This window comes from Corvus brachyrhynchos, unplaced genomic scaffold, assembly GCF_000691975.1.
Source record: "Corvus brachyrhynchos isolate BGI_N302 unplaced genomic scaffold, ASM69197v1 scaffold114, whole genome shotgun sequence".
In the NCBI taxonomy this organism is placed as follows: Eukaryota; Metazoa; Chordata; class Aves; order Passeriformes; family Corvidae; genus Corvus; species Corvus brachyrhynchos.
This window is the reverse complement of record NW_008238337.1, coordinates 4,364,869-4,375,269: the sequence shown is the minus strand read 5'-3', so window position 1 is coordinate 4,375,269 and position 10,401 is coordinate 4,364,869. Positions and strand designations below refer to the sequence as shown.

Here is a 10,401-nt window from a genome sequence, read left to right as displayed (position 1 = left end):
TTTAATGGATTGAAGTCCCCATGCCTCGCAAAATAACTGAAGGGCGTAACCATGGCAATGCTAATTATTGCCCTATAACTACAGTAGGAGACAGAGCACGGGGTAGGCTGGGAGGGAGATTTGAAGAGGGGTTGTTTTTGGCTAGAGTTGGAGCTTTTGGCTCTTGGTCCTGTGTTGATTTTTCCCCCTTTTCTTCTTTTCAGAATCTTTTTGCAAACAAATGGCATTCTGCTTTAAAGATCTCCCCGGTAGTGGTTCGGGGAGCTTTGATAGGTGTTTCTGGAATTCCTGAATAGAGGAGCTAAAAGCTCCAGGGCAGGCAGGCACAGGAGTTCTGCCCTGTTCTTTTAAGCTGATTTAGAGTCGTGTAAAACATAAAAGGTGCTTCAGCAAGAGACCAGATTTATCTAAGGCTTCTGCAGCATCAGTTGGCAGCAAACACGCATCAGCAGCAGACACCACTTTAACACATCTCTGAGAGCTCTTGAAAGCCTTGGGTTTGAAAGCAAAATCAACTGCATCCAACTAAAGTACGTTCTTCTGAGAGATAAAGGTGTTTTCCTGCATCTGAATCCCTTTGGGTTTACCCTGGGTGTCTAATGACAACTTCCTGACATGTCCTAATTACTGCTTTACTCCTCAAGGTACCAGTGACTCCTGGAATAGTGTTCCACATAAATTAATTAATTTAGCCTTTCATTTGCAAGAGTTCTTTTATTGACTCTAATGGGGAGTTTGGGCCACACAGGAATTTTTGAGTACTGTAAATATATTCCAATATTCCCGTTTTGTACCACACGCTCTGTCAGAAGCAAAGCAAAACAGGTGATCTGGAGCATGTAAAAGGTGCCAAAAGCAGAGCTTTAAACCAAAAGCAGCCTGTCACAGCTGTGCCTGGCATTGTTGCTAAAGGCAGCCTGGCAGATACGGTGCCTCCAGTGCCAAACCTTTCATTCTGATCCTTTGCTCTGTCAAAAACTGCCTAAAAATTGTTTTTTTAAGTATCAATAACTTCACGTGTCTGGATGGAAGAGATCAGCAGTTCCGTCTGTGAAGTTCTCTTTGAGCAGCTGCTGATCTGCCAGCACTGACAGGATCCAGTGGCTGGGAAAAGCTTCTCCAGGTGTTCCAGCAGCAGCACACACATTCCCCAGGAGCTGGGCACAGAGCTCCTTCCAAGCTCCTTCTGGATTTCAGGGTTAATACAGAACAATCAGGTTCAAAGTCCTGGCAGGTTTCTCCCCATCGAAGCCAAACAGGTGCAAATTTCTGACAGATGTGAAAATTAGGAAGCAGTTTGGGTTCATTTCCAGGTAGTTTCTCTGCTGGGTCCCTGGGCCTCCTTCCCCTACAAATGCTCCACAAGAAGTTTTCTTAACCAAAATGTTTCAAACTGGACGAAGGAACACAAGAGCAGGTAAAGGGTGTCAGTAACCAGCTGTGAAACCGCAGGGCACAGCTGGATTTGGACACAGAATTCCAGCCTGGTGCTTTTCCCACTGACCTACAGAAGCTTTGCCATCCCAGCCGTCTCTTTCCAGGGATAATACAGCACCATCCCTGCTCCCTGTTAACCTTCCCTGCTGCTTTGCAGACTCCTGGCTTCAGACCCATCCCAGCTGAGTGAGGATGAGCTCCCGGGGGATTTGCAGTCCCTGTCCTGGCTGACTTCTGTGGATGTGCCTCGGCTCCAACAGATGGCCAGTGGGAGAATGGATTTCAGCCTGGGGGCCCAGAATGCCATGCTCCAGCAGACAGGTACTGTTGGGATGGGAAATGGGAATAACTGCCCCCTAAGCAGCACAACCTGTCCCCGCCACTCCCCCTCAGGTGCCCTTTTCCTGTCAGTGGATTCCTTTTAAGTGCTTTGCATTTTGTTTCCTGTCCAAAGACCTGGAGCCTGTTGGTTTCTCTAAGGGCTCTGCTGGTGCCTTCCCTTCATTCCTAAAGGGAGAGAGCTCCAGCACTGGCAACCCTTGGATCCCATGGGAATTTCTGCTCAATGCAGCTGCTGGTGCCTTGCTGGGCTGAGGTATTTAAGTCCTGGATTTTAGAGGTTTTCAACAGCTCTGAAATTAGGTAATTAATCATTCTGCTTTGTTTCAACATTAATAAAACGAAGAGCACCTCATTTACCTCACACCTCTTTCCTTCATGCAGCCGCATGTGTTGGTCGAGCTCCTTTCTTTCCTTTGTGAACATCCTTTAGGTAAACACACATCATTCCCTGTGGCATTCCACAGCGAGAGCTCAGCGTGTCACCCCGCCTGCCTGAGAGCACAAATCCTCCAGGAGCACAGCTAATGCTGAATGTGTTGTTTCTCTTTTGTAAGACCCGGTGCTTGTGTCACCACCGTGGGCTGTTAAACAGCTGCCACCTTTCATCTTCTGCCTAACGAGTTTTGGGAGCAGCTGATGTCATCTGGGCAAGCTGCGAAATGCTCTGGCTCCTCTGGGGATGGAAAGCCAGAGAGGTGGGATTCTCCACTCCAGAGCTTCCCTGTGTTCAGCTGCACCCGGTGGCAGCCCCCTTTCCTGAACTGTGCTTCCATGGGAGCATTCCTTGCCTTCCTCTCTCCATGCCAGGTCCTGTGGGCAGCACGATGCACTCGACACCCGGAGCAATGATCCACGTCCAGGCCAGCCTCCCACAGGGAATCCTGGGCCTCAATTCCATCTCAACACATGGAGCAAATGTAAGAGCAGGCCTCGATGGCTCGTTATTGCCTCAGCTCCTGGGACAAGGGGTTGCTAATTCCGTGCCTGTTGTGTTTCTCTCAGCAGATGAGCCCCTACGCTGTGGGTGGGCAGCTGTCCCCTGGTTTGCAAACACAGCAACAGCTCTTCCCTCCTCCTCCTCCTCATCCTCCTCCTCCTCACTCCCAGCAGGTGTTTGCCCTGGCCCAGAACCCCCAGCAGGTACTGGTATGTGCTTGTTGTCTGTCGTGAAGTACCTGCCAAGATCAAATCTAGATGTCTTTTAAAAGAAAACCGAAATTATCCCTAAACCTACACACCCACGGACATTTTGCGTCCAACATCTCCCTTCTTTTCCCTCTGCACGCAGTGTAACCCAGCAGCAATCTACAACACCTCCTATGGGACACAGCCACACTATTCCCAGCCACGCCTGGCTCCCCACTCTGCCCAGGAACTGCATCCAAAGCATTATCCCAAGCCCATTTATTCCTACAGGTGAGTGGGGAGCAGGAAGCACATTGCCTACAGCCTGTCCCGGGATGGCTGGGACACTGCAGGGGTGTCTGAGTCCTTTGGAAGGGAACAAAAATCCCCTCATCCATCCAGGGGTTCTGTGGAAGCTGCCTCTGAGGGGTAGCAGGAGTGAACAAGCAAAATAATTCCTGGAGAGCAGCATAGGAGTAGCAAAGAGGAGTAAAATCTCAAGTGGTCACAGCACAGGCCTGGCAGAGCCCAAGAAGGGTTTGGACAATCCTTTTGGGAATGTGGTGTGACTCTTTGGGGATGGTGCTGTGCAGGGCCAGGAGCTGGACTCGATGACCCTTGTGGGTCCTTCCAAACTCAGCTTATCCCGTGATTCTGTGACTTCTGAGCCCTTGGGAACAGAAATCCCAGGATCCCAGCTGTTTGTGTCTGAAGAAGTCCAAGGCTGCTAGAGCAGAAGAAGGCATGGAGTGACAGGACAAGGGGAATGGCTTCCCACTGCCAGAGGGCAGGGTTAGGTGGGATATTGGGAAGGAATTCCTCCCTGTGAGGGTGAGGAGGCCTCAGCATAGGCTGCCCAGAGAAGCCGTGGAAGTGTCCAAGGCCAGGTTGGACATGGCTTGGAGCAACCTGGGCTAGTGGAAGGTTGCAGGGGATGGCACTGGATGAGCTTTAAGTTCCCTTCCCACCCAAACCATTCCATGATTCCAAGCCATTCCCACGTTTCCCTGCCTGCAGCTGTTTGATCGCGATGGCGCTGAAGAACAGCAAGACCGGGAGCCTGCCCGTGAGCGAGATCTACAGCTTCATGAAGGAGCACTTCCCCTACTTCAAGGTACCTGAGCATTCCCAGGCTGGAAAAGCACCACATTCCAGCCCCTTTCCCCCCTCCCTCCCCAACACCGTAGCTGCTTCCATCAACCCCTTCCTGCTCCTTGCAGACAGCCCCCGACGGGTGGAAGAATTCCGTGCGCCACAACCTGTCCCTGAACAAGTGCTTTGAGAAGGTGGAGAACAAACTGAGCGGGACCTCCCGCAAGGGCTGCCTGTGGGCCCTCAACCCCGCCAAGATCGACAAGATGGAGGAGGAGATGCAGAAGTGGAAGAGGAAGGATTTGGCTGCTATTCACAGGAGCATGGCGAACCCAGGTAGGGCTGGGATCCCCCACCCCGTCCTGCACATCCACGGCATTCCCTGCGGGGCTCCGCTGCCTCCGGGGTTATTGTTTGTAGGAATGTTTTAATATCGAGTCACATTTTAATGCACGTTTCATAGAGTTGCATTTTAATGCTGTTTCTTGCCTGCAAAAGTCTCCCTTTCCTAAGACATTTTGTTCTTTATAAAATAGAAATTATTATTATTTATAATATCTGTTATTAGAAATATGTATTTATTACGTTTATTTATATATTTAATTTATTTATCATTTTCCCCCTTATTTATAAAATTTCATACTTATAAAATTTCTTATTTATAAAATTTCTTATTTATAAAACGTCTTTTTTATAAAGAAACATCTTTTGGAAGCTTTCAGGAGCTCAGTATTGACAAAATCAACTGGAGTTTTTTTGCTACAAAATCAGTAACGTGCAGTCAGTGATAAATTACACATTATTTGTTTAAAAGCAAAAGGGCCACTGAAAACAGTCAGGAGTTTTTTGTACTTACTTGGCAGATAAACAGAATTCTGAGTGCTCCTCTGAGCACAGAGTTCTGCAGCTGGGGGTGAGCTGCCATCAGGGGTGGCTGGGCTGCTCTGCAGTTTCCTGATCATTTCTCATGGAAGTGGATTTGGGGAAGGAATTAGGTGGCTTTTCTTTGCTCCCTGCACGGTCACAGCCTGTGCTGGGTCTCACACGGTGACAGTCAGTTGATGGCACAGATGTGTGGTTGTGCTATGGGCAGTCCCTGCTTGATCAGATGGGTTAAAGCATCTCTTTTCCTCCTCGGAATGGGCAGAGGAGCTGGACAAGCTGATCACGGACAGACCCGAGAGCTGCAGGCGGCCCAGCAAACAGGCAGAGCCCGAGGGGCCCCCCCTGGGCCGGATCTCCGTGTCCCAGCTCCAGCCCCAGCCCATCATGACACTGTCCCTGCAGTCCCTCCCCCTGCACCACCAGCTCCAGACCCAGGCTCGCCTCGCCCCCAACTCCCCAGCACCTGCACAAACGCCTCCTCTGCACACCCTGCCCGACATGAGCCACAGCCCCCTGCCCCACCATCCCATGGGACGCGCCCCGGACTTCCCGAACGTGGCGGTGGACATGAGCACGGAGGTGGATGCTCTGGATCCGAGCATTATGGATTTCGCCCTGCAAGGTACGGGGGAAGGCGCCGGGGGAGGGCAGAGCTGGCTGTGTTATCTCTGAATATCCAACCAGGATCCTCAGTGGGATGGTTTGGGATGGGGCTGAGCTAAAAACTGGTGCTGGGTGTTGGCATCCTAATCTGACATCTTGGGTGGATTTTGTCCCTGTGCCAGGTGGGACGGCAAAGCACCTTCCTGGCTCCAGTGCAGGCACTGCTGGGGGTGGAGGAAGGGGTGTCCAGCTGGATTTGGGACACCACATCTCTCTGCCCCTGGGAAAACAGAGCTCTGCCCATGCCTTGGTGTTCTCCTTCTGTGCAAGGAGAACTTCCCCGGTTTGTGGCGATGCCTGACATGGTCCTGGGTGTATGGTGAGCACAGGTAGAGAGGTGCTGTCTGGAATCATAGGATCTGGGGGAAAAGACACTCTTGTTGCCCAGAAAGGTCTGGAATCACAGGATCTGGGGGGATCAGGCACACTTGCTGCCCAGAAAGGTCTGGAATCTCAGGTTTTGGGAGCTCAGACACACTTGCTGCCCTTGCACCACAGTGGTCTCACCCTTTGGGTGAAGCCCTTTAGTCCCTGCCTGACCCCACCCAGCACCCCGAGGGTGGGGGATGTGCTGCTGTGAGCAGGATTCCATCTTTTCCAGGGAACATTTGGGAGGAGATGAAAGACGAAAGCTTCAGCCTGGACACCCTGGGTGCCTTCAGCAACTCCCCCCTGCATCTCTCCGACTGTGAGCTGGGCACGCCCGGCCTCACGCCCGTGTCCAGCAGCAGTGACCGCTCCTTCTCCGACCTGCAGGTCACTGGCCTTTACACCACCTACACCACCCTGGACAATGTGGCAGCTGCTCAGTACATGAACCCCCAAGGCAACAAACCCATCCCTCTGCTCTGAGCTTGGCACCACAGATCCCGAGGGACAGTTCTTCCCCATGGTTCAAATCCAACCGGGAAGCTACAAGAGCTCGTCCTACTTTGGGATGTGTTGGCTGCTTCCAGCGTGTGAGGCCAAAATAAATCAAGCTGGGACTGGTAGAACCACTTTTCCCCCATGGCAAGGGCACGGACACTTGTGTTGTGAGACTGGGGAGCTCTCCAGAAGGACCTGGAAGGCAGCAGGAACTTCCACTGGAATGTAACTGAGCTAAAAAGCACCCAGTTAAGGGAAATCAATTTATTCTACACCGTGGTGGAGCTGCTGTGTCACCACTGTCACAGAAGCCGCCACGAGCCAAGGGGCTGGCCAGCCCCAAGTTGGTTGATTGTGCCCCCGGTGTGTCATTTTTTTCTTAATTTGCCAAATTGGACAAAGACCTCCCACAGTTCCTGGAGACATTTGCACCACTAACGCTTTTCTGATGTAACTGTTGTTAATTTATTGTTAGGAGGTAGGAAAAAAAGGAGAAAAACCACTAAAAAAGGAAAACTCACCTCCCTAGCAGACCACTGTTGTATCTAGATGTGTAAAAGTCCTCACCCCTGAAGGAAGTGGTACTACTGAACTATTAAACTGATCACTGGCTAGAGGATTTTAGGAATTATGCCTCTTTTTAGGATTTTTTTAAAAAATAGATTTGTTTATAGTCTTGTGTATTGTGCTTCTGTCTATTCTTGTGCTAGGCAGTATTACTATTTGTAAATTTATTTATATTTATTGTTATGAAAAGAAATTATGTGAACTGAGCACTGTTCAATTTGTAAAATGCTGCAGTAACCTGTTTTACAGCCACTAAATTATTCACCATCAGAACCACAACCACCTTATCACAGTTTTTACACTATATTTCTTTAATAAGCACTTTTGATACTGTGAAACTCATGCTTTTTAAAAAATTCAGAGACCAAATATTGCCACTGTACCTTTCATAATAGTCTTTGCTAATTAATTAAAAAAACCTGAGGCTAATGTAGCTTTTAAAAAAAATTTTCAAACCCTGCTTTGTCCTTGTTAACATACACTGCAAATAATGGGATGAAACATCTGGAATATGTTGGAATTTAGCATTTAGTCTACTTATACCTCTGTGAGCAAAAAAGTGATATTTATATCTTGGGTTTTGTCTGTTCCTGTGCATTCAGAGACTTTCCCGGTGCTGTATCCAGGTGCTCCCAGGCTCTTCTCTCCCACACCCATCCATGGATTAAAGCTAGAGGGTGCAGGATGCTGGAGTGACCCCAAAGGGCACTTTCTTGCTTGAAAATATGAAGATCAGGGGCTTGGAAACATCTGTGCCTGTTTCCTCCCAGCACACCCCTCCTTGGCAACCTTTTCCAAAGGGCACCACGATGCTCCACATGCTAATTTATTGTCCAAGGTCAAATGTGATTAATGATCCTTTGCTGTGACTGGTGTCACCTACGATGTCTTTGCTTTTTTAAATAAATATTTCTTAGCACTACGCCTGGGGCATTCTGGATGTGCTGTGTGGTACCTGCCTTGGTGTCCCTGTGAGACCTCCTCTGGTGTCATGCTGGGCTTTCCCAGGTTTCATTCCCCTTTGCAGACCCTATGGCCAAGTTGAAGGTGGATCCTTGGCTCAAATCCTCCAGGAGAGCAAGAGTTTACAGGTATTTACTCTAAGAGTTCTTCCTCCACCGTGTCACTCTGTTCTTGGAACCCTCTGAGATGCCTGGAAAAGCTCTGGAGTGGGGACAGAGGCTGACAGGAGGGATGCTCAGAGCTGCCCCACCCCAAACAGGTCTTGTGCCACAGGGAAGGGGCTGCCCAGTGCCACAGGCACCAGGCCCAGCTCAGGACAATGACAGAAGACACAGAGGTCAGGAAATTCCCTGGGAGCTGAGCTCACTTTATTGCCTGTCAGCAGTGACACCTTCCAGCCAGGAAGCGACTCCCAAGACCCTTCCCATCCCCACCCCAGGACAGGGAGACCTCCCACAGGCCCTGTGGGACCCCCCAGCTCAGTCCCAGGAGGTGTCCAACACCTTCTCTCTCGAGCCAGGTCTCCCATCTTCCGTGGTGGCCATCCCACCTCCTCCTTTTGAGCCCAGGGTAAATCTGTGCTGGGGAAATGACACAGCCAGAGGCACTGGAAAACTTCAAATTTCCCTTCCATGACCAAGATGGTTAAAGGCTACCTGAGCAGCAGGGTACAGGTCCCAGCAGGTGACAGCTCCCCCTGGCTCCGCTGCTTCCAAGGAGGAGCCAGGTCACTGGGGCAGGAGCACCTGGAGCCATCCTCCTTCCACTCCATGCTCTGCAGGAGCCAGAAAGGACATGAGATGGACGAGAGGAACAGTCAGGTCAGTCAAACTCTGATGGATCCTTGGACATTCCCACAGGAGCAGCTCCCAGATCAGCTCACTTAGGTCTTTCCTGGGCCGTCAGCTGCTCGTGGTCACATCTACTCTTTGCCCCCCAGCAAGGGAAAGGATGACAAAAATTGCTCCTTGCAGTTTATAAAGCATCACTTGGAGGCTGCTTCTCATTTCCTGGTCTTGGTGCCTAGTCAGCTTGAGCCCAGCCAGCCGGACACCAGCCCTGGCCAGGGGTCTGTGCCTCCAGCTCTGTCCAGTCTGGTGAGACGTGTCTGACCTGGTGCTTGTTTGAAAGACCAAGGCCAGGGCTGGCAACTAAAACTGGAAAATATTTTAGATTCTTTTTAAAACCAAGTTCTGCACCAGGTCCAGATTCCAGGCTTGGCTCGGGACAAGTTCATCTTCTGGGCATCACCCCCAGTGCCAGAGGGGACTCTGTATGGATGGCAAGACCATCTCCATGGCTTAAAATACAAGCACTGACGTCCTTTATTTAGGCACATGAGCAAGAGTCCAAGGCTTCAGTTCAAGGGCTGAGGAACCAGGTGGGCAGGTGAGGTCTGGTCATGTCCTGGTGCTTCTCCTACCCCATGGCAATTGCCCAGCTCAGGAGGGATCATCAGTGTCCACCCTGGACAGGAGATGGGCGACCTGGGCTTTCTGTGGCCCGGTGATGTGCTGAGCCATCTGCACGATGCAGTCCATGGTCAGCTCGGGGTTGGCCTGGAGCAAGCTGCAAGGCACAGGGCAATTTCCTGAGAGGCCCAAGTGAGAACTGCCTGGTGTTCATCCCCTGCTGTTCCCACGCCAGGGATCAGCATGCCACTTCTCATCCCAGCTCCCACAGGTACTCACCTCCGGATGTGCTTGAGGATGTAGTCCCGCTTCAGGTACTTGATGTTCTCCCTGATGGCCGACTGGGTGCCGTCCTGCTGCTGCATGTGCTTCTCCAGCCACTCCACCACCACCTGGTTGTTGTCCCAGAGGTAGCCCTGGGGAAAGCAGCACCGTGGGCAGGGGATCCTGCTGCCTGCACAGCCCAAACTCCCCCTTCCTCCTGGAGCCTCAAATGCAGGCATTGGGATTTTTCTTCCCAGTCCTGCACCTATGGCACGGCACACTCCCCCATGTTGCAGCCACGGGGTAAAAAGTTCAATCTGCAAGCTGAAATTCAGGAAACATTTGCAAACCATTTAAAATGCAAAAAGGTTCTCTTGCAGGTCCTACTTCCTGAGGCAGTCACAACAATGTGTGTGTCATTTGAGAGCAGCTCAAATGCTAAAGACCCCACTTTTGCCCTGGGAAGCCCTGTCATGGCAGAAAATAATTATTTGGGGACCATTTTGCCACCGCTGAGCACCAGCACCCAACTGGGGTCACCTGATTTGAAGAGCCAGCCCTAGCTCAGGGCTGCTTCACCGCCCATCCTCACACATTCCCACAACACACTGAGGCACCACTGAAACCTCTGAATGATGGGAGAACGAGGTGAGATCCCTCGGGATGCCCTGGCTGTGGAGGTGCCTCAGGAAGCGGGGGCTGGAGGTACCTTTTCAGCTCCTTCCGTCTCCATGAACCAGCGCCGCAGCATGGACTGGATGTGGATGTGGCTGAGCTCGCTGTT

At 51.0% G+C, this 10,401-nt stretch overlaps 2 protein-coding genes across 2 annotated transcripts in view; one reads left to right on the top strand and one right to left on the bottom strand.

Moving 5' to 3' along the window:
- The window catches only part of FOXN4 (forkhead box N4), a 16,015-nt gene extending 7,838 nt beyond the window's left edge, over nt 1–8,177 (top strand). Inside the window, exons 2-9 of the mRNA XM_017734878.1 lie at nt 1,595–1,758; nt 2,587–2,696; nt 2,785–2,919; nt 3,068–3,195; nt 3,922–4,018; nt 4,125–4,332; nt 5,144–5,503; nt 6,146–8,177. Of these exons, the coding sequence (XP_017590367.1) occupies nt 1,595–1,758; nt 2,587–2,696; nt 2,785–2,919; nt 3,068–3,195; nt 3,922–4,018; nt 4,125–4,332; nt 5,144–5,503; nt 6,146–6,396 (1,453 nt within the window). The 3' untranslated portion in view covers nt 6,397–8,177. The remainder of the gene's footprint in view (nt 1–1,594; nt 1,759–2,586; nt 2,697–2,784; nt 2,920–3,067; nt 3,196–3,921; nt 4,019–4,124; nt 4,333–5,143; nt 5,504–6,145) is intronic.
- A 110-nt stretch (nt 8,178–8,287) lies between these two features.
- The window catches only part of ACACB (acetyl-CoA carboxylase beta), a 21,687-nt gene continuing 19,573 nt past the window's right edge, over nt 8,288–10,401 (bottom strand). The window contains exons 49-51 of the mRNA XM_017734877.1: nt 10,327–10,401; nt 9,633–9,769; nt 8,288–9,510 (exon numbers count right to left, since the gene is read on the bottom strand). The exon at nt 10,327–10,401 is cut by the window's right edge and continues 94 nt beyond it. Coding sequence (XP_017590366.1) covers nt 9,384–9,510; nt 9,633–9,769; nt 10,327–10,401 — 339 coding nt within the window. The 3' untranslated portion in view covers nt 8,288–9,383. The remainder of the gene's footprint in view (nt 9,511–9,632; nt 9,770–10,326) is intronic.